At 40.1% G+C, this 25,867-nt stretch overlaps 1 protein-coding gene across 7 annotated transcripts in view; it reads left to right on the forward strand.

The window, feature by feature from the left end:
• Positions 1-25,867, forward strand: part of LOC124171645 (microtubule-associated serine/threonine-protein kinase 3) — an 831,728-nt gene that overhangs the window by 107,193 nt on the left and 698,668 nt on the right. For all 7 annotated transcript variants that reach the window (XM_046550857.1, XM_046550862.1, XM_046550859.1 and 4 more), the window contains exon 3: positions 22,650-22,740. In XM_046550857.1, coding sequence (XP_046406813.1) covers positions 22,726-22,740 — 15 coding nt within the window. In that variant the 5' untranslated portion in view covers positions 22,650-22,725. The remainder of the gene's footprint in view (positions 1-22,649; positions 22,741-25,867) is intronic.

Raw genomic sequence — 25,867 nt, forward strand, 5'->3', positions numbered from 1 at the left:
TTTGTTGTATCCTCGAAGGGTTCCCCTTGTGCCCTCATTCTCTCTGTCTACCATCAAGTCTATCAACGTTTGTAGGATTTATCTTCCTCATTGGGCAATCCTTCCTTTCTGTAGAAATATTACCTCATGATGTCGCTTGTAGAGGCCCACGTCGCCCTGATGACGAGGTTGGGATTTCCCTATCCTTTCTTTGGACTCCTGGGTCGTCAAGCTCCCATCGAGGCAGCGCCTCCTATCCTTTTTTTTCTTCCTCTATCCTTCCCCTCCAGAGGTGTGCGTTTGGAAAGACTTGGACTTACATACCCGCACCTCAGGAGTGTAACCCCACCCTGAGTTACTCGTTTCCGCTGTCTACCACCGAGTCACTTTGAAGAAACATATCGATGATTCTAGCCCAAGCCCAAAGTCTGAAAGTTCTTGGAGAGAGATGTAGATTTAAAAAACGACACCTACGGTATGTACAGGTCGGAGCAAAATTATTCTGAAAAATTGCAACCCGGGGAAGCTGATGCCAGTAGGAGCCAACAGTACTGATGATGGTTTAACCGAAAACGCATCATTTTTAAACTACAGAAAGTTTGAGCCAAGTGCCCATTGGTCCCGCGTTTCCCCTTTTGGCTCTGAGCAAAGGCGAAGGTAAAGGAAAGCTAAGCATACGAAGTCATGAGTTGTCCAGAGCATCCGGCAACAGGGCAAACCTGCGACCATTTAGTGCGCTTGGCGCAAAGTTTTTGTAGTTTAAAAACAGTGCATTTTTTACCTAAACATCATTGGTAGTTTTTGTTCCTACTGACATTAGCTATCCAGGGTTAAAATTTCGTGACGCAAGTTTTCTCCACCTTATACAAAAGCCTACAAACGAGCCAATAGTGCGTTTTGGTAAAAACACTGCTGTTTTAGCTTAATGGAATCAGCACCATGCTAACAAAATGTTATAAAATGCTTATGTAATGAAATTTATGGTATTTCAATGCATAGAAATTAACAACACATTACCATTGTAGGCAACACGTATTACATCCAAGCATGCAGCAAAGTAAAATTCTTCCTTCTGGTTTCCTGCCACACAGCATACTTAAGGGCAGGGCAACCCTAGTGACTATCCGGGGTGCTGTAGCTAGGGAGAAGACCAAACGCACAAATCCATTGTTTAATTGAGAGGGTACTCCATACCAAACCTCCCCAGTACAGGAGCGACGTAACAGCAGTTTGCTGGGTAAGTATTTTACCTTAAGCCGGCCCTGAGCATGCAGGTTTTCGCAGGAGAACATCCATTTATTTTGCCATCCACAGCATAAACACGGTTATAGTTGGACGAACTCTGCAAAAATGTACCGCCGTGCATTTACTCAGATTAAGTTCCTGCCCCCATTCTTGGCTCCACAAATGAACGTTGTTTAAATCCGATGATAGACTTTCAAAGTCAGAGTGATCACTGATTTCACAATAGATGAGAGCGTCGTCAGCGAATAAGCATAATTTAGTACTAATTCAGGGAGCAGAGGTCATTAATTTATGTAATGAACAAAAGGGGGTCTATTACGTTTCCCTGTGGAACACCTGATGTCACTTTAACTACATGAGGAAGAATTCTTTAAGTTGTGTTTTCCCTTTGAGCTTAGTGTAAAGAGGTTCGCCTATCACAGAAATTATATGATGTGACATTACAAATGGTAATGAGAAAACGACGCACAGGACTCATTGGACACAATCTGAGGTATCACTTTTGGCTTTGGGAGCATGAGATAATAACAAGAAATATCACACTGTCTCATTTTCACACTAGAAATAACATAGATTCTAATAACTAAATATCCTTCTTCCGGGGGTGCTGGCGAGAAATGCGAAGGGCATTTTCATCAAATGTAGCAGCTAGGAAAAAAACAATACAAAGCTATTTTATTACGTATCCAAAAGCGGTTTTTAAATTATTGAGGTTAAACTGATTAATGTTGACAAAATATTTTTACGTTCACTGAAATAAAATATATCAATGTAATGAGTTATAGCAAATTAAATAATGTACTATGTAAAAGCCGATATGTCAGCCCACCTCACCTTTTTCCAGAGCGGCAAAAGGCGATATATCGGTCCACCGCACAAATAGGGTTGATTTTCATAATTTAAAGTTAGCTGACATAGATAATGCAAAGCAACTCTACTCTCGTAGCGTGCAAAATTTAGTATTGGTAATCTGAAGACGTAACTCAATGTATGCATTTTCAAGCTCTAAAATTTAGTAAAAACCTTACTTATTCATTTATGTGAATGATAAAACATATGAATAACAGCTTTCTACCATTGGTACAGTGATTGGACATCTGAGTCTTCAAGATCCAAATACTGATTAAAGGGCTGGTCCAGGATAAAAACAGGTGGGGTGGGTGGCGGCAAGCCATGGTGGTTCAAGTTGAAACCTTTTAGCCTCAAAAAGCCAGTAATAGCAACATTTTAAGAATATTATCATATCTACTCACGAAAGCCGCGCACCCTTTTTCCGGAAATGTCGGTGAAAAAGGGAATGCGCGGCTTACATGAATCCTCCATACTTCCATGTAAGCCACGCACCATTTTCCCTCAAATTCCAAATAGCTTATTTCTCCAGAGTTTGGCATTGGTAAATAATTTCAGAATTACGTTTCTTTAACATTTTCGATTTACCAATAAATCACGAGTTCCTATATTAGACTGCACCTAAAAAGCGCTAAGAAGTTGTTTGCTCGCGAGCAAAATTGATGCCGAAAATTGATGGGATACACGAGGGCACGGCTTACATGAATAAATAGACAATTGTAGCAATGTTTCATAAGTTACCACAATTTTTGCTTGAAAAAATTTGTTTGTATTCCAGTAAAATGTCTTAAATATTGATGCTTTTTCTCTTGGGTTATAAGTTTGAAGAAGGATTCTTTGCTTAAAATTTTTTTTAACCATTTAAGTATTTCTCTTCTTGGCCCTCAATTGTAATAACCATGGCCCAATTTTTTATTCATCGGAGCTGCGGTGAATGTCTGACTGACACTGTGTGCATTGTTATTGATCATCTGTTGGTTACCTACTTGGCTGGATGATTTGTAATTCAGACACATACCGCTGTTATTACTATGAATTGAAGAGGAAAATTTCATATAAGGTGGAGCACAGACTGTGGTAATTAAAAAAATGCCCTATGTAAGCCTATCTTCATCAGTGAAATAACTATAAGCAATAATAAATAATCCACTCATACATCGGCTAGCGTAATTTCGATTAGCGCAATTCCGATATAGCGCGAATTCATTCCTCGGGGAAATATCGCAACGCAGTGTAGCCTAATCAAAAGACTTTAACGCTCTCATGATAAAACGTGAACTTGCGCTTGGTACACACGAAATTGCTAACATTTTACGCATATTAATAGTATCCTTCGAATCTTCTTTTTTGTTAATATATTAATCGAAATCCATTGCCGTTCAATGGCCAAAAGCATTACCCGTCATTGGGTCCGGATACCCGGCCTGCCGAAATAATTTATCTCGTCTCCTTAACAGAATGACAATAGTTACTTAGATCATTAAAATAAGCGTGAAGCTAGTGGAAATGAGTTTTTTTAGCAATACGGTTTGAGACGTAATTTTTGCATCCATCATAGGTTATCGGGCGATTGACTTCCAGGTAAAGGCGGTAAAGGGTCTACGCTAAAGCCTTCATGGTCATCAGTATTCACGGGGGAGAAATGGAGCGGTGGCCGAGTTGCGTATGAATAGCATCAACACATAAAAGGGTCCGCTAAAGAGTCTCCAACACAATGGCTTCATTCCCTCCCAGCAGTCGTTGGCCCTCTGCGTCTCAGGAATACAGTGCAGCAGTAGGAGGTGATTTCGATTGAGCCATTCAGAGTAAAAACCAAGAGAACAATGGCAAAAAACGGGAATACGGGTAGAAAAATCAAGATGTTATCAAGAAAAACCATAAACCTAGAAGAGAAATTGAAAGAGACCAATTGCTTTGACAATGGAGAGCGTCAAAGCGATATTACGCGGAAGTTTAAACTCACGAAGCCTTATTTTGAATAAAGACGAAATTAAAACAGCAGTGACCTCAGCCGCACTAACTTCAACCAAGCGGTCAACACATACGGAAAGTTCATTGTGAATCTGTACAAAAAGGCGAGGGTGATAATCGCTCCGAGACAGTGACGTAAGGATGGGGGGAGATGAGGGGATGGATCCTCCCCAAAGCCTCAGACAAAAAGAAAAATTATTTAAAATTAATTTATAGCTTTGATAAATAATAACTGAATCTGCTTAAAATAAAATTTTAAGTGACAAAATGATGTAAATGTATTTCTAGGCATGCAATTTTTTTTATTTTCCCGGACCCCCCGTTGCTTGGGGTCCCCCTCCTGTGCCCCTCCATCCCCCCTAAAACGTATTCCTTATTACGCTACTGTTCCGAGACACTTAGTGAAAGCTCCGGTTGGTTCCAGAATTCTAAACGGCAAGCAGGTATTTTCAGTGCGGCGATATCAGGTGAATCTGCAAGTGTTGACAGCGCCAGTGGCGCAGCGAGGGGGGGGTTTTGGGGGATAAAGTCCCCCCAGAGCTCACAGAAATTTTTAAGTTAAATCTATTTTACTTAATTGCATTAATATTGCTAATAGAATAGTGTGAGGATTCATAAAATATATCCCTCAGGAGGCCGTAACAATCACCATTATGAACCATTTATCTTAAATTTTTCCGGGAGAAGGCCTCTGCACCTCCCGCTTACCCTGGCGGGTATGCAATACCTCCAAGCCCCTCAGTATTACTTGCGCCTGAAACCCCCCTAGCCTTAATTCCTAGCTGCGCCCCTGGACAGTGCAGTCACCGCAACATTTTCTGATGATCACCAAGCCGTGATTGAAAGTGGCTCCTTTGCCCCTCAACTAGTTTTTAACGTTGACAACACGATAATGTTTTGGAAAAGAATGCAATCTCGATCATTCATAGTCAGGGGAGGAAAACTGGGTCAGGTTTCAAGGCATTAAAAGACTTCCACGTAGCTGCTAATGCCTAGGGGGACTTCAAATTAAAGCCAGTTATGATTTTTCATTCGCAAACTCTGCGAGAAATGAAATGGTATTCAAATTAGCACTAGCCTGTTATTTTGATTAGCGACAAAGGGGCCTGGGTGACACAATAATAGTTTTTAGGCTGGTTTGAAAATTCTTCATGCTAATACCATCAGTGCATATATCTATGACAGTGTAGGATGATGGGAGTCCCTTACCAGTGATCTCCAAATATAAATTATGAAGACTTACAAAGTCCCAATCAACCATGTAAGTTGTACATGCCAGTTAAGAGTGCCTACATCACCAATTTTGTTTTAACCAAGCATCTCCAGTGATACTAGACAACACCAATTGTACACAACCTGCTCAAATACCTTACATGACCATTTCTAGCTGTTATTTTACACAGGAGTAGGAAATTATATCATTTTTCTAACCGAGAATGAGGCATGTATTAGGTAGTAAGGAGCTTTATAGAATGTTTGCTTTTCAGAAAGAATTGTATTCCTGTTCAACACTTTTTGCTCCTGGTTCTAATGGAAACTATTTCTACATATTTTTGATTTGGCAATGCCAATCTAATTATGTATAACCAATTCATGGGCATACCCATAGGCAGGAGGGGGCGGCTGCCCCCCAAGAAGCAAAAGTAAATTTAGTTCAAAATGAAATTTTGAACAAATTTTCTTTAAATCTAAGAAAAGTAACATTAGTATAAAACTTGTATTAGGTGCGCAACTAAGTTTCCGATGTTTGTTAACAGATGGCTCTAGCAGCGATTACTGGTCGACAAGGTCTATCAAGATCCGCCACTATTGGAGTGATCGGTATGGGGTAATATATAGAGGTGGGGAGGAAAGCCTGCAAGAGGTAGCTTTAGTATTAAACTGGAAGATGGGTAAACATGTGATAGGTATAGACCAGCTAAGCGATAGGATTCCGGTAATAGAAATTGAGGTGCGGCCCACCAACCTTGCGGTGGTTCAAGTTTACATGCCCACAAGCAATCATAGGGAAGAAGAAGTAGACGAGGTGTATGAACAGCTCCAGGAAATAATTAGAGAAACTCTGGGTAAGAAAAATCTGGTAGTAATGGAGGACTGGAACGCTTCAGTTGCATCACAAAGGGTGAAGGTCCACATGGAAAAGTCCAGGGGATATTGGGAGATATCAGGTAGACTACATCATGGCAAGAAAGAGGTTTAGGAATAGTGAGAAAAACTCGTGCAGCATCCCTGCAGCGGATGCGGATTCAGACCACAACCTAGTACTTATGAAATGCAACCTCAGATTCAAAAGACTTATGAAATTTAGGAAGGGGAAGAAATGGAATATAGAAGCTCTGAAGGGGAGTAAGAGGAGAGATATCAGGAACTTGCTGAAAATAGCTCCCAGGAGATTGAAAGTACAAAGACTGTTGAGGAAAGATGGGATAATATTAAAACTGGAATAGTCAAAGGGGCTGAGAAGTCAAATGCTTACATTGACAGTAGAAGGATAAAGAAGCTGTGGATGACGGAGAACATGATAAGGGACATGGAGAAGAGGAAGTGGAAGAGCGTGGGCACAGAACAGGTCAAAAGAATGTATAGACTAATTAATAATTGATTACGGCATGAAACTAAGAGAGCAAGGGAAGCTTGGTGGAAAAGACAGTGTAAGGAAATGGAGAGGTTTCAGAAGGAAGGAGAGGTAGGTGCATTATTTGCCAATGTCAAGTTGTTATCGGGTGGCAAAAGAGGGTAAGCCATGTCGAAAATTAAGGCTAAAGATGGAAGGATGCTAACCAAGCAAGAAGAGATACAGAGAAGATGGAAGGAATAGGTGGAGGATCTGTGTAAAGGAATGAACAGGCTAGAAAGATGGCCTTTAGAGGAGGAAAGTGAAGCGGAGTAAGATAACTTTGGGCCGGGGATCTTAGATGTGGAAATGGAGAGAGCCCTTCGTGATATGAAGACTAGGAAAGCTGTGGGTGTGGACAATATACCATGTGAGCTCCTGAAGAATCAAGGGAGGAGTAGTAAGAAAAGGTTTTTCGAGCTAGTTCACAGGATCTGTAAGGAAGGGTGTTGGCCGGAGGATTTTGTGAAGACGGTTCTTATTCTGCTATTGAAAAAGAAGAAAGCTGTCCAATATGGAGACTATAGGACTATTAGCCTAATATCGCATGCGGCGAAAGTGGTGCTGAGGATATTGAACAGACAAATGGAGGCGAGGGCAAATGAGTATTTGGGCGATGATCAGTTCGGTTTTAGGAAAGGGAAGTCAACACGTGACCCAATAGCGATAATGAGGTCCCTGGTGGAGAGGACCCTTGAATAGGACCAGGACGGGTATGCCTACTTTGTGGATTTTGAAAATGTTTGATAGGGTGAGATGAGTAATGGATATCCTTGAGAGAATAGGTGTAGATTGGAGGGATAGGCGACTGATTCTTAATCTGTATATGGCCTAGATTGCGCAAGTGATGGTAGTGGATGGTGAATCTGGGTGGGCAAGCATGGGCCAAGGAGTGAGGCAAGGCTGTCCTTTATTGCTGCTGCTCTTTCAAGTGCATGCTGAAGAGATGGTAAGGGAAGCGTGGGATGAGTCAAAAGCTGGAGTAAAAGTGGGAGAAATAATGCTCAAATCAGGGAGATTCGCAGATGATCAGGGGTTGATTAGTCAGTCAGCGAGGGGGCTTCAGGCTTTAGTGGATTCATTATAAGAGTGTTGCAAGGAATATGGGATGAGGATTAATGACAAGAAGACCAAGGTAATGCAGTTTTGTTAAGCATCACGAGCGAGGAATATGAGACTTGAGAGAGAGAGAGAGGATAAAGGTGGGTGGTGAAAAACTTGAGCAGGTTAAGCAGTTCAACTATTTAGGCAGTACGTTGGAGGAAAACCGATACAGTAGTAAGGACATCAGGAAGAGAATTGCACTAGCAAAGGAGGCGTTCATGAACACGAAGGAGCTTCTGAGAGGTTCGATATGTAAGAATTTAAAGAAAAGGCTAGTGAAGAGTCTGATCTGGAGTGTAGTGCTTTACAGTGTAGAAATGTGGACACTTGGGAAGGAGGATGAGAAAAGACTGGAGGCATTTGAGATGTGGGCGTGGCAAAGAATGGAGAAGGTGGAATGAACAGAGAGGAAGAGGAACGACGAAGTGCTGGTCATGGTGGGTGAGGAGAGGCAGCTTTTAGATGAGATACGGAGGAGACAGAAGGAATTGATGGAGCGAGTGCTTAATGGGGAAGGGATGTTGAAAACAGTTTTAGAGGGTAGAATGTTAGGTAAACACGGGAGAGGAAGGGAAAGAATAGGAATTTTAGATAGAATGAAAGGGAGCAGGCCTTATTGTGTATTGAAGAGGGAAGTGGCTGATGGGAAGGGAGGATCCCAGAATTCTTCTTAAGCACTCTATGTAAACCAACTTTAATCGGTAGAATACTTTAATAATAATAATATTAATAATCTCAAATGCAGGCCTGTTCTGCCAATTGCCATTATTGTAAGCTTCTGCAATTACATAAGTTAGAGTATGAGTCTGAATTCTTAGATGGGTATGGACAAAATGGAGAGATTCATTGAGGGTTTTGCAAAAGCTGCAACATCACCCTAACATTGTACCACTAATGATTCCAGTTAAAAATGGCCATGTTAAAACTTGCCCCTCAAAATACACAAACCCAGTCTAACAGTATTTTCTTTGACAACCATTTTCATGTTCTCCCTTTCTGAGGTCTCCTGCCATGTAATGCTCATTTTTAACAGCATAGACAAGATGAATGCTGAAAAATAATGGAGTTTTAAAATTTTTAGCTCACAGAGCATGTAAAAAGCAATGCATTACTTCCATAATGAAATGCTCCTCTCTTACAGATTGTTGGATACCTAGAATACAATAAATTATTGCCAAGTATTGAATTAATTATGAAGTCAATGATGAAATAAATTCAAAGATAGGTACTTAGTATACTGATCTTTTGGCATAGAGATCGGTCATACAAGAATCATATTTTTGGCATAAAATAAAATAAATTACAGTCAGCCAGTATTTTGTTTACTGTTATTGTGATGATAGGTGATAACTCTGCTCTTAGGGTGTTAGAAAAAAATTTATGAGGATCAAGGGAAAGGAATCATTTTCATCGTTACCTATTTCCCTTCCATTTATTCCATGTTAGTGGTGCTTAAGTTGAGTATTGGTTGTATTTCTGATTTCCTGACTCCCAGGGCTTATTATTAATAAAAAAACTGAAGAAGTTGGAAAACTGCAGATGTTTATGTTTGCATCAAATACAATTCATGATTCTGCATTGATTGAAACCTATATTTTCACTTTTCTCTTCTTACTTGACCATATCATTAGCTCCTTCTTTACTGATACTTTTTGTCTCCTCCTCAATGTCACATTTATTTTCTTCATCTTCTTCCCAAATGGTTCGGAGGCCACTTGAAAAGTGATGATTGGTTACCACCCTATGGTAGCTGTTATCATTCCTAGATGTTGAAATGAGAAAATTTTCTTTTCTTCCTATGAGGTTGAGCTTTGGTGTCCTGTGGGCTCTCCTTAGCTGTGATGGCCACTCAAAATAAGATGGTGAGACATGCAGGAATCGACAATGACCTCCAAATGGGCAACTTTGGCGGTTGCTGTAGTAATAGCATGTAGGTTGGTGAGGATCTGAAAGAAACAAGGTTACCTTTAAGAAGAATATTCAGAGTTGAAAACTGTATACACTTATGTGTACATGTGAGCAGTTTGCAGTTGAGTTAGTAGAACTGTAACATATATAAGGTTCAGATGAACTAAAGATTTCTAGGAAAATTGCTGCTCCAATTGACCACATATTTGACTACTAGAGATTGAGAAAGGCTTCGCCAAAGCATCAAAACATGTTGCATAGTGCAGTGAATAAAGTTTAGTAATGCAACTTGCTCGATTCCATTCATTTATGATGGAATGGTTCCACTAACTCAAACAACCAGTGTCATGGTGTTATTAGTATGGTATTTGGGCGAGGCGACCGACAGCTGAGGTCATTTGCGCCATGAGGGAAGGGTTTGGAAGGAAGGGTGGAGAGAAACCTGGCGTCGGCATTAGCCTGCTCTTAACGAAAGGCGCCAAGGGGATCACGGCTCAACGTCCCATCCGACGGACGGAGTGCTGCGCTTGAAATGTCCTCCACACAACACTCAAGCAGGGATCGGGCAGTCTCTGAAAATTCTCTGCCACCGCCGGGATTTGAACCCGAGTCCGCCGGGTGGGAAGCTAACACTCTAGCCACCACACCAACCATATCCCCGGTGTTATTAGATTACCTCCTCTGATATGCAGGGAAATAAAGTTTTTTTTACAAAGATTATGCATACCATATATGTCTGAATATAGTCCCCCTTTTTTTCCAAAAATGCCTGTGGCAAAAGTAAAGGGGGGGACTATATACAAACAACGTTTTTTTTACTTTTCCCGAAACTGAAGCCTCAAAATTAGGGGGGGACTACATTCAGAGGGGGACTATATTCGGAGAAATACGGTATTTCAAATTATAGTTTTACTGCACGGCATCATCTTTGACCAAAATGTCAGCTAAAACCTTGTCAAAGCTACTGTGTTGAGATACCTGGATGGCCATCATTGTGAGAATGCCCTCTGTTCAACTCTTTTTTCCTCAACTCTAGAGGATTTATCCACTTATTCTTATTACAGGTCGTGATACCAGTGTGAGTGGAATATTTTACAAGTAACTCTGGCCTTTCTCTTTCCTTCTCCTTTTTTAGCTTGCGGTAAGACCTATTATTCACTCTACCATCCATGGTCCGTGTTATCTTCCAACCCCTTTCATTTTTACCCTACAGGAAACTTCCTTCCTTCCATCTGCCAGGATTTTATGGATCCCATCAGATGTGTGCTCCATCCACAACCAGCTGTCTCTTCCTCATTCCCTGAAACACTTTCTATACACTGTGAGTAGAGTTCAAGTGCCACTCAATATGTTTTTAGTGACTACTGCAGCCCATTAGATTGCTGAATCTTCTGGGCCTACTAAATTTCTAAATTGAATTTTGTGTTGTTTTGTCCAACATATATCTTTTTAGTGACCAATACATACAACATACTAGTAATGGTTTATAAAATTACAGTAATATTTAGAATAACCTCCCACTGCCTCAAATGTCATCCAAAAGGCCAAGATGGCAAGACTAAGTTATATGTATTACCCACTGTGAGAAAAGTACTAACAGTTCTATCTCCTCATCCATCACATCCAGCACTTCCAATTTCCTTTTCCGCAAAATCTGTCTCATCCTCTCCATTTCCCTTCATACTCCCATATCAATTGCCTCCAGTCCATTCTAATCTCCTTTCTTTAGTTTTAATGTTTCTAGCCAGTGAAGTGCTCCATATCAGACTCTTTGCTGGCCTTTTTCTCATGCTAAGATCCTGTCATCAACTTCACCTAAAATATTTGAAGAGTAAATGCTTTATATACATGAAGAAATCAATTTAAAAAATATGCAATGAAAATAGCATTTTCATACTCTAAATCACACAGTTCACTTCCACGATTTTATGATGTTTACACTTTCCGCAGAGCTATTCATATAAGTATTTCAAGACTAATTGAAATAGCATCATGCTGTCTGGGGAATCTCTCATATTGCATTAAGTGGTGTACAGTGGAGAGGCATGGGTAGGGCTACTGCCCCTTAGGCCCAGCGCACACAGAGCGACTATTTTGTAACCACAGTTGGGAATGAGTTGCGTCTGCAACCAGTTTGCAACTGAAACAAAACTTCTGTCCGCACACGGGTGTAATGACAAAGGACTGGTTGTGAATCAGTTTCGTCTATTGTGCAATCAATGGAGTGTTTTTTTAGTGCAGTACATGTTGTTTTTTAGCCCTTGGCTTGGCCGTCAGAGCTTACTATCACAGAGTCAGGCGAAGAAGACGCTGTGAACTATTATCAATACCAAAGACGTTAGATAGTTTGTATTTGTTCGGGACTACATGCTTCTCTACTGCTCCAACGAGCTTCATGTTGAGTTCTTGATCATTTATTTTGAGATAGACATTATACGGCCGTCAAAATACCACCAAAACAACACGTGGTCTCGTGCAACTGAATTCAGCAACGCAACTGCAACCGCGGGCCCACGGTTGTATGTGACTGGTCTCAGACTGGTTTGAGATCATCAAAAACCAGTCACGTCATGTGCGCCTCCCCACTCCAATACATTGTCGAGGTCACAAAACAGACCATCATGCATAACGATGGGTTCAAATAAGCTATTCCACTTACTTCCTTCTTGTGCTTTAAGAGGATTTCTCTTTTTTTCACTCTCAGAACTTCATCACCTATCACTCAGTTCAGTGGCACAGTGAGGGGATAAAACCCCATCCATTTCTTCCAGTTTTGGGGGATAAAACCCCCCCCTGAGCTCAGAAATTTTTTAAAGTTCAATCCGTTTTACTTAAATGGAATGATATTACTTACTTACGGAATAGTGTAAATATTAATAAAATGTCCCTCCAGAAGCCGTAAAACTCACCATTTTGAACCATTTATCTTGAAATTTTTCTAAAGGAGTTCCCCCTCGCACCTCCCACTTACCCTGGCAGGTATTCCACACCTCCAGACACCCCAGTATTAGTTGTGCCTAAAACCCCTCCAGCCTTAATTCCTCGCTGCGCCCCTGACTCCGTTGATCCATTTCTTCCATGGCACACCATATCAAATGCCTCTAGCCTTCACTTCTCCGCTACTGCCACAATGCATGCCTCATTGGTACCAAGCGACATTAATTATCTAGTTAAGCTTAAGTGCTGATGAATTGTTTCCTTATTTCTAGCTTGTGTTTTTTACTGCTTGTTGATTCTTCTGTCTTCCGTGAATTCCTTCTTTGCAAGTGCCGTTGTACTATTTGTTTGCAAAATGCTGAGAGTTCAAAGTGATTTAAAACCATCATCATCATTAATCAAATATCTTAAGATTAGTTTGCTGCCACTCTCCATTCAATTCTGTTTTACCTAACCTTTTCATACTTCAATACTTCTCCATTTCTATATTTTTCATTACCTGTACCATGTATTTTATCGAAGGCCTTCCTTTACCATTCCTTTCATCCAATTTTCCCTTAACCATAGGCCATCATGTCTCATGATTTCATGATGTTGCCAATCAAGTTGGCGTTAAAGCAAAGCCACTGTGGTAAAGAATGGCCTTGACGTAACATCTAAAATTGCATCTAACTCTCACTAGCATTGCCCTTGTATCTATTTACTCTCAGGTCTTTATCACCACCATTACCAATAGTTCACAATTACTTCACCCTTAAAATTAATTTTAAGCAGGTTTATGTAGTCATGTATTCTCATTGTCATCCTTTACAGTTAGAGAGAAAGGGGACAGTCTCCATTCTGGTGCAATGTAGCTAGGGACTACTCCAGCAGCTCCTAATTGTGAGGCCCTCTCATCACAGTGCCTCAAGAATGTAGCTAGCACATGAGCCCACTGCTGGGACTCAGTGCTGTGGATTTCTAATAATGCAGTCACAGTCTGAGCTCTATCTGTATATATCCTGATCCTCATCAGGATATTTACAGATAGAAATGCAAACTTAAGAATATAGACAAACTGAGGCCAGTGTGCGATGGAGCTGCCTCCAATTTTTTCAACTTCAGCTGTTAAACTCCATTCTGAAGTGACATCAGAAAAATTGAAAGTAATAAAATATATGTGGAATTCACTGTGAAAAAAGATTAATTTATAATCAGTGGCGTGCCAATGCTTCAAGCAGTAGCAAATAGGGTCCTGTACCACATAATGAGCGTGTTTCATAAAAAAGAGCGTGCTGATTGGTTTGCTCTGATACTAAATGGAGGGCTGAGTTGTGGATGATTGGTATTTCACGTGGTGCCACCCAGTCTTGCATTGGTGTTACTCACCAATGTGTCACACAACTCTCTTTTCCCCAACAACCCACATAGCATGAAATATCTTCTAGATGTCTACAAAATATCTAGAACGTCTTCAGCTAATGTCTAGAATTTTTATAAAGATTGACCTATGACATGTGGCACCTTTTGTAATTCATCAAACTCGTGGATAAGAATTTAGCAAGTGAATAATTCAGACTTGTTCATTAAATTTTCTGGTTGAGAATTTCCTTTTAAAAAGTGATAGAATATGTTATTTGTTATGTACTGCTTCATTATCACAGACTCCACAAATCAATGTATTAATGCGGAACATTTTTGATAGCTTAGTGTGAACTCACAGGCCAAGCAGATTTTAGGTTTATCTATCTCCAAAAATTTCTTACTTTTATCTCCAGTCTCCGCGTGGGGGTGATCTCCTTTGCCCCTCTCCAATGCTGAGTTTGTTGCCATTTTGGCCTAAATCAGAAAGGTGAAAATTGTGAATAGACCTGAAAGTGATAACAAAATGATTTTACTTAGCCTCATGGGCATTCAATTGAAACACATGCATCTTAAATGAAGCAAATGCATCTTAAAATAAAACTTCTAGAGTGCAAAGGAAAGTGGAAAATAAATCAAAAATTTGTGAAGAATTAAAAGGCTCAAAACAAAGGGATTAAACAGACAAATCAAGAAAGACAAATGCATCACTCCTCAGTTATGATGTCATTTTTTATGCATTGGTTTTGCATGTATTAGTCATTGCTTAGTTAGGCGTGACACATTATTCTTTTACATATTTGTATCTTGAACAACCAATGGTGTAAATGGATGGATATTATTTTGAGAGTGTGTGTGAAAGCCCCTCCTCATTCTTATTCTTCACTGAATTTTAGTGCATGAAATTCAAATATATTTGTTGGTGCAAAATATACTGGGAAAGTTTTATTGTATGTGTCAGAACCTAGACGTAAGCATGTTGGATTCATGGGTGATGGGGCATCCACTGTTCCAATTCAGAGGAGCACTGACAATGAGGAAAAATGTAGGTGAAGCTAAATTTGTTAATCGGAAAAGGTAATATGGCTCATCATCATGCTTCATTTTCTTTGAGATTGCCTTATAGCCCATGTGTGTCATTCAAAGAAAAGCAATACTATTAAAGCAATGGATAGCAAGCCTGAAAATGACCATGAATTGGACGAGTAGCCAGAAATTTGATAAGAGGGTGGCGATTGGGATGTATTCAGATTGCCTTCACTGATATTTTGTAGTCAATTTGATTGAATTGGGTAACCATGCAATATCGATCCAGCTAATAATTTGGCTAGCATACTGCGGAAAGTTAAATTAATTGGTCATAATTTGCAGAAAATTGGAAATATAACAATAAGAAAATTTGAGTATCATAAAATAGACTCCTCTTGATTAGTGATCTCCTCATCAGATGCATCTTGGGTAATTATAACAATAGAAAAAATATTGGGGAGCTGAAGGGAAGGAGGGGGTTGAAGCCCTCCCCCTTGCTGCATGTCTGCAATAAATATTTCCCCTCGCCTAATTAACTGATTCAGCATCACCTCTATTTTTAAAGAAAATGGGTGTTCTACTGAATTAAAATAGCTGGCAATGTTGGTGCAGCATTCACAAGGCGTCATGTTCATGCCCATGGTTGAAATCATGTGATCTTATTATTATTGGCAAATATGAATTTCACTCTCTCCAGGAGTCAATTAAGACGAAAAATGTGGCGGTGGTTGCATAAGGTTCTTCGCATAGCAAGAAAACAAAGGTGAAACTACAAAGAAAATGAGGCAAAGCTTTTTTCTAAAGGAGGATTAGCGAGGATGCTTGAAAGGTAACAAGTTGACCATGGCCATAATAAGACGGACTCACCTGAATTTGTCTGGATTACAGTTCGTAACGAACTTACGGAATGCGCTCCGACCAACACTTTATATTACGGGACAATAATGACGCTAAACTGATCACGTGCACTATGGTTTATAACTTTCAAAATGTGGCAAATAATTGAAAAAACATCTTTAAAAAATTATTGAAGACAATGATATTTATATCCTGAGGACTAGTTGGCCATGATCATTACTAAACGGACTCACCGGATTTTGCCTAGGTTCAAGCTTGCGACGAAGCTACGAAATGCACTTTCACAATACTTTAAAGCGCGGGAAAAAATGGCGCCAATTGTTCATGTGCACTATAGTTTATAACTTTAAAAAATATATAATAATTAAATAAACTACCTGGATCAACTTACTGAAGGCAATGAAAATATTTTTAACAAACCTGAATGAAAATTGCTTATTAATAAAATTAAGAATAACGTGAGCCCAATGACCCGAGCTGCCAACTGCTTATGACTGCTTATGATTGGCTTCAAATGTCGAAACGCGGGAAAATGGGTTTTCTAAAAGGAGTAATTTTGAAAACACTTGGGATAGCTTTCCACACATGACTGCATCTTGGAGCGCTACAACGTGCCCTCTACTACAGTGGCGGATACAGAAAAAACTCAAGGGGGGGCGCAACATATCTTGAGTTGTCTTTACTTTTATCGTAATAAAAGATGATCAAGTCGCAGGCAAAGTATATGAAAATTTTATTTAAAGTGATTATAAAGATGTAAAAGACAATGCCATCTTATGATATAAATAGTTACAATTGTGGTTTTGCAATGTTCGGCAATACAAGCGGACCCGCAAGGGAGGGGCGCGCGCCCCCTGCGCCCTCCATCTGTATCCGCCACTGCTCTACTAGACTCAAGTGTTTGAGATAATATTGATTTAATGTAGATGCCGATGGAGCGCTTAAGGTTTCCTGAGAATATGTTAAGGTAATAATGACTTTGTGCTGTCAATACAAGTCATTATTCAATTAAAGGTTGAAGTCGAGGAAAAATAGAATTAAACTGCGTAAAGATTTTCTCCAAGTTTACAGCTTATATTTGTCGATTTTTGTCCCCAGAAATGGCAATATAACACAATTGCTCAATTATTGGTCCTTAATAGTATTATGTAAACAGAGTGGTGCATTGGACAATTCTTATAAACAATTCTTACTGATGTTTTCGCGAAGGTTTGCGCGGTGTTATCGAAAAAACTCAAAATATGCGTTGCTTTATCCAAATACGACTAAACTTTTTGTATTCACATGCGATTCAAATTCAAATGCGACAAAAAAACGACAACTTTCCCATACATTCGGTGTTTCAAAAAATGTTCAAACAAAAATCGAGGACCTACCGCTGATGTAAATTTTCCATCGTTTCTCTTTCCGTAGAGATGATTTTTCCCTCCAAACCTAAGGCCATGTCCCAATCCAGAAGGGTGTACCTACCACACGCCATGTGCCCTACTCGCAATTTACCTGTCATGCTGAGGTGCTGGCAGTAAGTCGCAGATAATTCCCAGGTTCCGTCTAGTGCCTGGATGGGTCCACCTAATAGGTCGGCTTGTCCTCGGAACTTCAGAGGCAGGTAAACATTGAATGTGGCCTCGAAAATCTTTCTTGGATCGGAGTCTATTACGCTGCAAAATCCGGAAATAATTATTTTTACCAACAGGACCGAGGTTTCTATGAAAATTCAGCGATGGTTCCCCGAACGCTGATGTTACGATCCACTGCGATGTTGTAATGTTGCGCGACTTCAAAAAGAATTAATCTTTAGCCATAATGTTTCTTCTTCTTTTTCACCCGAATTTGCATTATATCTTCCGGAAAAGTGCGTAGGAAAAACGCGTCATTCCGCGTTCAGAGAAGCCGGGTATTGACGTGTAAACGGCAAAATTAAAATATAAGTTCATGGAAGTCACATCGGGGAAAAATTGTGTCCTAGATTTAGTGCTTTCCCGGTTCTCAGGGCTGCGAGTGTCGAGTGCGATAGTTTCCAACACGCCAGCCAATCAGAGCGCGCCGCTGATGACAGCCAATCAGCAGTCACCTTACCATCAGAGTGACTGTATGTAAGCAAGTAAAAATCTCACTCGACGCTCACAGCCCTGAAGATGATGGCCGAGTCGGGCTTCGAAACGTCGGCAATTATGCAGTTCCTGACCCAGTGGCGATCCCGAGAACTTTTCATGAATTCTATCTTAATTTGCATTTAAGATTAAGAGCTGTTCAGTTTGTCACGGTAACCTTATCCACACGGGGGCGCTATGTTGGCCATTATGCCTACCCCTAACTTAATTATCCTCCGTTCTTTTCCCTTACCTCTCCCTCGCAGCAGCTTACCTCCCTTAACCCTTAAGTAGGCGCACCTCACTTTGTGACGTAAGTGGGCGCGTGGGGTCTTTTAATACCCCATGCGGAATTGTTTATAACTTCGCCAAATTTGTTTATTTTACACTGCTATATTTTACGATAGATGCTGAATGTTGGATTATTCGACTTAAGTACCTTTAATTATTTCCTATTAGTTGAGCTAATTAATATGATCTCTTTTCTTCTATTTGCTTATTTCACTATGTGCGGGTACATAACTCATGTATTTTATCATTTACAAACGTTTTAAACGGTACATAACATTTTAATGCAACATATTTTTCTCTAAAGACATTATTTTAATAATTTTTGCTGAAAGAAATAATTTATATTGTTATTATATAGCAAATGTTTATGTCGAATTATGTTCACTTTTTTATTTCTGAATATCATATTTTAACAACTAGGAAGTAGTTCATTATCGACTAAAGATGTATTTAAAATCAAAATATCAATTGCTCAGAATTATGTTATATGTAAACAATTTTTTTCTTATTTATTTAATTATTAGAACATATTTTTTCAAATCGCAATTTGAAGGGCTTTATATAATTATATACTGCACATAAAACTTTATACTCTGTACTAATATGGAGGGTTACAGCAATAATTTCAAAAACAATGAAAATGTTTAAGTAAGTCATTTATTATTTTCATTTAAATGATCAAAACAATGAGGGCATACAGTTTTCATATGTTTTAAACACATAGTTTTTGAACAGCGGCTGCAAAATTGGTTTGTTTTTTTGTCCATATTTCTAGGGCAAATGGTGCACCTAGCTCTTATTTTCACATCAAACTCACTGTGCCCCGAAGATGTTGACCCTGAAAGTTTCAAAACTTTCTCACGAAGAGATCTAGGTACAGAATTGCATGCTGCTCTTTTCCTAATCTGTGGATGAACGAGTTCTCGACCAACCTCTCTCAGAAATAACCGCCGAACCAACTTACGTTCGGCATTATTGGACATATAAATTACTTGCGCGTTGATGCCTGCGATATTTAGAATCCTAAAAAACATAACTAATGGCCAACGTTTGCAACGTCTCGCAGTGCTGTACGTCGCACACATTTCGTCTACAGTGTCCACTCCTGACTTGGTATAATTATAGTCAGTAATGATTTCAGGCTTACGCATTTCTCCTGATCTGTCGTCAATTGAAGCATCATGATGCATAGAAGAAATCATTATAACGTTCCGGTTTTTCTTCGGAATGTAAGATAAGAGTGTCAAGTGTTTCTGAAAGGCAAAAATGCTAGTTCCTACAGCTCTTTGCTTAGCGTTAGATAATTCTGGCGGAATTTCAACCTTGTTTTTCCTTATGGTACCTAAGTATGTTATCCTTTTCTCTAACAAGTCTTGTTCCAAGGGAATACTGCTGAACCAATTATCAGCTGTAATATTTCGTCCAGTGCCTGCCATTGTTTTCGCTAAACGTTTCACAACATCGCATGGCCGATTTGACAGGCGGAAAGGTCCTTCTGGTTGTGTTCCAAGATAAACTTCCATAGTCTTTGTGTACATCGATCTGGCATCCGTCAAAGTAAAAACTTTAATCCCATATTTTGCCGGCTTGCTTGGGATGAACTGACGAAAGGGACATTTACCTCGAAATGGAACCAATTGCTCATCAATTGTAGTTAGCTCTCCTAAATTGTAATATTTTTCACAGTTAGAGGTAAAAGTTTCAAAAACATTACGGAAAGCATTGAATTTGTCATGCTCACGTCTTTGTGGTCTGTCTTTTACGTCATCAAAGCGGACGCAACGCAATAGGAACAAAAATCTTTTCATACTCATTGTAGTATAAAATATTTCGATTCCAAACCCGTCTCTATCCCATAAATCACGGATATTTTGATGTCCTGAACGAATGGAACCTGACAAAATAAGAAGACCTATGAAAGCCTTCATCTCCTCTTCATCAGTCAATTTTGCATCTCGATCTCTACTGAATAGCAAAGCAATCTGGGAGATGTAAATATTTGTGCATATGGTCACTATACTTACAGTAGCATCATCTAAAAATAGTCTGTAGCATTCGATAGGGGTTTTTGCATTTTTTGCCTGCAGTAATGGTCCCTACGAACTAGACACAATGTTCACTTGTGGGGTCCTAACTCTGCGTGAAGGTGGAAGCCTTTTCCAACGCGTTACCTTACTTTTCCAACAAAATCTAATGAGGATGACCTATTGGGAGAGTCGTTGGCACTACACACCTCATCATCAGATGCACCACTTTCTTCTGTCCCCGTATCATGTTCCGACTCACTACGATGATCCGCTTCCTCCGAAGCAGTAGAATCTCCTTCATCCTCGGAGGGGATATCCCGAAGAAGGTCAAGGATGCGGTTTCTTTCTCCTTCCTCTTGCTCATTCATCTTGTCCGCGAAGGGCAAACTCAAATATTTTTAGGATATGTGTCGAATTCGATGCCGGCATGAAACTGATAACAAATAAACAGCACAAATAAGAAATGAGTCTAATCAAGAGTAAAAAAGAGTCGTTTCAGGCGTGATGTGGTGAAATAAAATAATTAAATAATACTGGCAATTTGCCACAAATAAATCTTTCCTGATGATGAAGTATCACTTCGAAATCGGTCGTAGTAAAGATTTCTTTGTGGAAATTGCCAATATTATTTAATCTAATCAAGAGTACCATAAATGAACAAGCGCTTCATATAGGTACATACCCTGGATAGAAGAAGAAAAATCAGCGGGTTCCCGAGTTACTCCGAGGAAGCTTCAACTACAGTCACAGTTTTCTTGTTCACTCAAGAAGTGTTTCCCCTGCAAAGCACCGTTCTCTTCACGGTAAGAGAGGAAGTAGTTATGGGTACGAGCATAAACTACCTTACTAAATCAGAGGAGGAGGGGGTCATCTAAAAGCCTACGGTTGGTTAGGAGGGAATGATGGGGTGAGGGGATTCTTTCAAAGTAAAGCACCTATTTTCTACAATGTGTCGGTTTGATTTTATCCCTCCTCGCTTTTGAATCTTCCATGAATAAATTGTAATACACGAGAAAGAGCGCGCGGTGTTCCTCTGACTCCGCAAGATTCTTCTTGATCTGGATATAACTTAACCATTCCATCATCAATGTTGCAGGCCTTCGTAGCGTCACATTGCTTACATTTTAATTAAATTTGAACCCACTATTAGGTTAAGTAAGGATCTCATGACCAGCACTTAAGTTAGAAATAAGAGGAGGGTAGCGTACAAGGAAGACGAACGCACCACCTGGCGTCCCTAGTACACTACATTTGTAACGTTGGTAGGCGCGTGGGGTCTAAAAAGACCCAAATGCTTAAAAATATTATTTTGCGTGAAATTGATCCATTAAAAAATAGAGGTTTTTTATTTATCAGGTGTATGTAGGTGTCCTAGGAAGGTACTGAAAAGGTCAACTTCGAAAGCAATTTTTGTTATAAAATATTGCGTTTGCTACACCCATGGGGTCTTTAAAGACCCCACGCGCCTACTTAAGGGTTAACCCGCGCGTTTGAAAGATATAAGCATTCAGTGGCGCAGCGAGGGGGAAACTGTATTCCTTCCCATGTGTTTCACCGCAAGGAGTTTTTATCCTCAAACATCACAACAACGTTCGGGATAATATTTCCCATTTGAAAATTCAAAGTGTTCTCTCCGACAGTGGCGCAGCGAGAGGGGGTGTTTCGGGGATAAACGCCTCCCCCCAGAGCTCAGAGAAATTTTTAAGTTTAATCCATTTTACTTAATTGGATTGACATTACTAATAGAATAGTGTGAGGATTAATAAAATATCCATTAGATAGCCGTAAAACTCAACATTTTGAACCATTTATCTTAAAATTCCGTAATTTATTAGGCTCGCACCTACCGCTTATCCTGGTGGGTATACCATACCCTCACACACACCGGTATTAGTTGCACTCAAACCCCCCCAGCCTTAATTCCTAGCTGCGCCCCTGTAAACATTCGCTATGAATGAATAGCAAATATTACAGCGACATATTATAAACTAGGCAATGAGTGAATTTTAGTGAATAGACAGTAAGGGAACCGAAGGTTCAACATTCCAGCTGATTAAATGTGTTGGCCACTAATTCGATGCGTAGGCGTAATATTGCCAATGCAAATTGTCAAATATTTCTCACATGCAATGATTCATTGTGTTTTTTAATATGTGAATATTTTGGGAGTTCCGTGTCATGTTTAAATTCCGAAAAAGTCTCTTTCATAGTTCAATGTGTTAATAATGTGGTTATCTATGTAACTAATTAATGATTTCGGCCTCAACTTTATAAAAACAATTCTCATTAAAAATCAATATCAACCGAGTAGTTATCGAAATCTAAACCTCTCCAAGGAGGACAGGCTTAAACAAAGTTGCTAAATTCTTCATACCAACTAAAAGGATGTGTTATTTTTTTCAGAGTGAAGAGAGCATCGTTGCCTGTTCCTTGAATACCATATTTCACCACATACTTGGAGGTGGAGATCATCATTGCTATGACTTCCAAACAGGTAAGACAGCTTCAGGCTTTTCGATCTCTAATCTATTGCTACTCAACGCTGTCATTTTCCTGATATTGATGTGAAAAGCTAGTTACCATCTATTACCACTAATATTTCAACCTATTAGTATTTACCCGAGCCATTTATTGTGTTTTAGATGATAATTGGCGTAATAAATTGCTAAGTTAATCTTACAGTATCCGTTTGCATGATTATTTGAATTGACCACTGTTAATATATCCCCAGAACTTAATGGAAATGTTACTATAGATTTGATGACCAGGTGAACTTCGTATCATCTGTATCTATCTATCTATATAAACAAAAATCAATTGCTGTGTATGTTACCTCATTAACCATTTTGATATTCAAATGGTATCCACCCCTGCCAAATCATAATGCATATAGTAAGGTATCATAAGTCCTGTGCGTTTCAGGCACACTTTTCAATTCATCGTTTCGATAATGAAACGCGACACATAGCAAATTTTCTCCGACAACCACAATAGCCACTTTTTCGATTGTCGGTGAATGAGACTTGCTTGCATGCTCAGCAGTAGGGGTGTGGTCAGCTCTAGTGACGATAGTATGGCTGTCGGATGGCATCCGATACAATGCTACTCTGAATATTATCACTGAATCATTGTTCTGATGAGGAAACATTTGCTGTTTGTGAGCACGACGCCCATCAACTTCCGCAACTGGATTTCACATGGAATAAGTAAGAAAAATTGATAATCAGCATCGGGTAAACACACTAAGCAAGTGATAAATTTTCCATTGTATCTGTAACAATTTAAGATTTGTTAAATTAATTCTGATACGAATACAAAGAGTCTAGCAGGTTAAGATGGTGAAAAATGCCCCCAGATTATTATTATTATAGTATTCTACCGATTAAGGTAGGTTTCCATGGAGTATTCGAGAAGCGATCTGGGAGCCTCCCTTTCCTTCTAGCACTGCCTTCTTTAATTCACTGTAAGGCCTACTCTCTTTCAATCTATCCAAAAATCCTATTATTTTCCTTCCCCTCCCTCGTTTCCCTAACATTCTACCCTCCAACATAATTTTCAACATCCCCTCCCCGCTAAGTACTCGCTCCATCCATACCTTCTGTCTCCTGCGTATCACATCTAAAAGCTGCCTCTCCTCCCCAAACATATCCAGCACTTCGTCGTTCCTTTTCCTCACAGTCCATTTCACCCTCTCCATTCTTCTCCATACCCACATCTCGAATGCCTCCAATCTTCTCTCGTCTTCTTTCCTCAGTGTCCACGTTTCCGCACCGTAGAGAGCTACACTCCAAATCAAACTCTTCACCAGCCTTTTCTTTAAACTCTTACACAACGGTCCTCTCAGAAGCTTCTTCCTTTTCATGATCGCCTCCTTCGCTAATGCTATTCTCTTCCTGATGTCCTTACTACTGTATCCGTTTTCCTCTAACGTACTGCCTAAATAGTTGAATTTCTCAACCTGCTCAAGTTTTTCACCACCCACCTTTATCTTAAGTCTCACATTCCTCGCTCGTGATGCTTTACAAAACCGCATTACCTTAGTTTTCCTGTGATTAATCCTCATCCCATACTCCTCGCAACGTTCGTATAACGCATCCACTAGAGCCTGAATCCCCCTCGCTGACTGGCTGATCAACGCCTGGTCATCCGCGAATCTCACTGATTTGAACATCATTCCTCCCACTTTTATCCCAGCTTCTTACTCATCCCACGCTTCCCTTACCATCTCTTCAGCATACACGTTAAAGAGCAGCGGCGATAGAGGACAGCCTTGCCTCACACCTCGGCCAATGCTTGCCCACCCAGATTCTCCGTCCGCTATCCTCACTTGCGCAGTCTGGGCCATATACAGATTACGAATCAGTCGTCTATCCCTCCAATCTACACCCATTCTCTTGAGAATATCCATTAACTTCACCCAGTTCACCCTATCAAACGCTTTTTCAAAATCCACGAAACACGCATATACGTCCTGGTCATATTCTAGCCTCCTCTCCACGAGGGACCTCATTATTGCTTTTGCATCAGGAGTTGACTTCCCTTTTCTGAAACCAAACTGATCTTCGCCCAAATATTCGTTTGCCCTCGCCTCCATTCGTCTGTTCAATATCCTCAGTACCACTTTAGCCGCATGCGATATTAGGCTGATAGTCCTATAATCTCCGCATTCCACAGCTTTCTCCTTTTTCAGAAGCGGAATTAAAACCGTCTTCACGAAATCTTCCGGCCAACATCCCTCCTCGTAGATCCTGCGCACTAGTTCGAAAAACCTTTTCTTACCTTCCTTCCCTAGATTCTTCAGAAGCTCACTCGGGACGCGCCTACTGCTTTCCTAGCCTTCATATCACGAAGTGCTCTCTCTATTTCCGAATCTAATATCTCCGGTCCAAGATTATCCTCCTCCACTGCACTTTCCTCCTCTAGAGTCAATCTCTCTGGTCTGTTCGTTCCGTCATACAGGTCCTCCACGTATTCCTTCCACCTACCCTGTACCTCTGCTCGCTCGGTTAGCATCCTCCCGTCCTTAGCCTTAATTTTAGACATGGCTTGTCCTCTTTTGCCGCCCGATAGAGACTTAACTTTGGCGTACAACGCGCCTAGTTCTCCATCGTTCTGGAACTTTTCCATTTCCTCACATTGTGTTTTCCACCAAGCCTCCCTTGCCCTCTTAGTTTCACGTCGTAATCGATTATTCAATTCCCTATACATTCTTTTGCCCAGTTCTGTGTCCACGTTCTTCCACCTCCTTCTCTCCTCCATTTCTTTTACTATTGCCTCCGTTATCCACGGCTTCTTTATCCTTCTACTGTCCACGTAGCCAATTGACTTCTCCTTCGCTTTGACTATTCCCGTTTTAATATTATCCCATCTTTCCTCAACAGTCTTGGTGCTGTCAATGCCCCGCATACTAATGTCCACTAGTTCCTGATATTCTCTCCTCGTACTCCCTTTCAGGGCTTCTACGTTCCATTTCTTCGTCTTCCAAACTCTTATAAGTCTTTTGAATCTTACGTTGCATTTCATGAGCACTAGATTGTGGTCCGAATCCGCATCCGCTGCAGGGAAGCTGCGCGAGTTTTTCACACTATTCCTAAACCTCTGTCTTACCATAATGTAGTCTA

Source organism: Ischnura elegans, chromosome X, assembly GCF_921293095.1.
Source record: "Ischnura elegans chromosome X, ioIscEleg1.1, whole genome shotgun sequence".
NCBI classification, from domain to species: domain Eukaryota; kingdom Metazoa; phylum Arthropoda; class Insecta; order Odonata; family Coenagrionidae; genus Ischnura; species Ischnura elegans.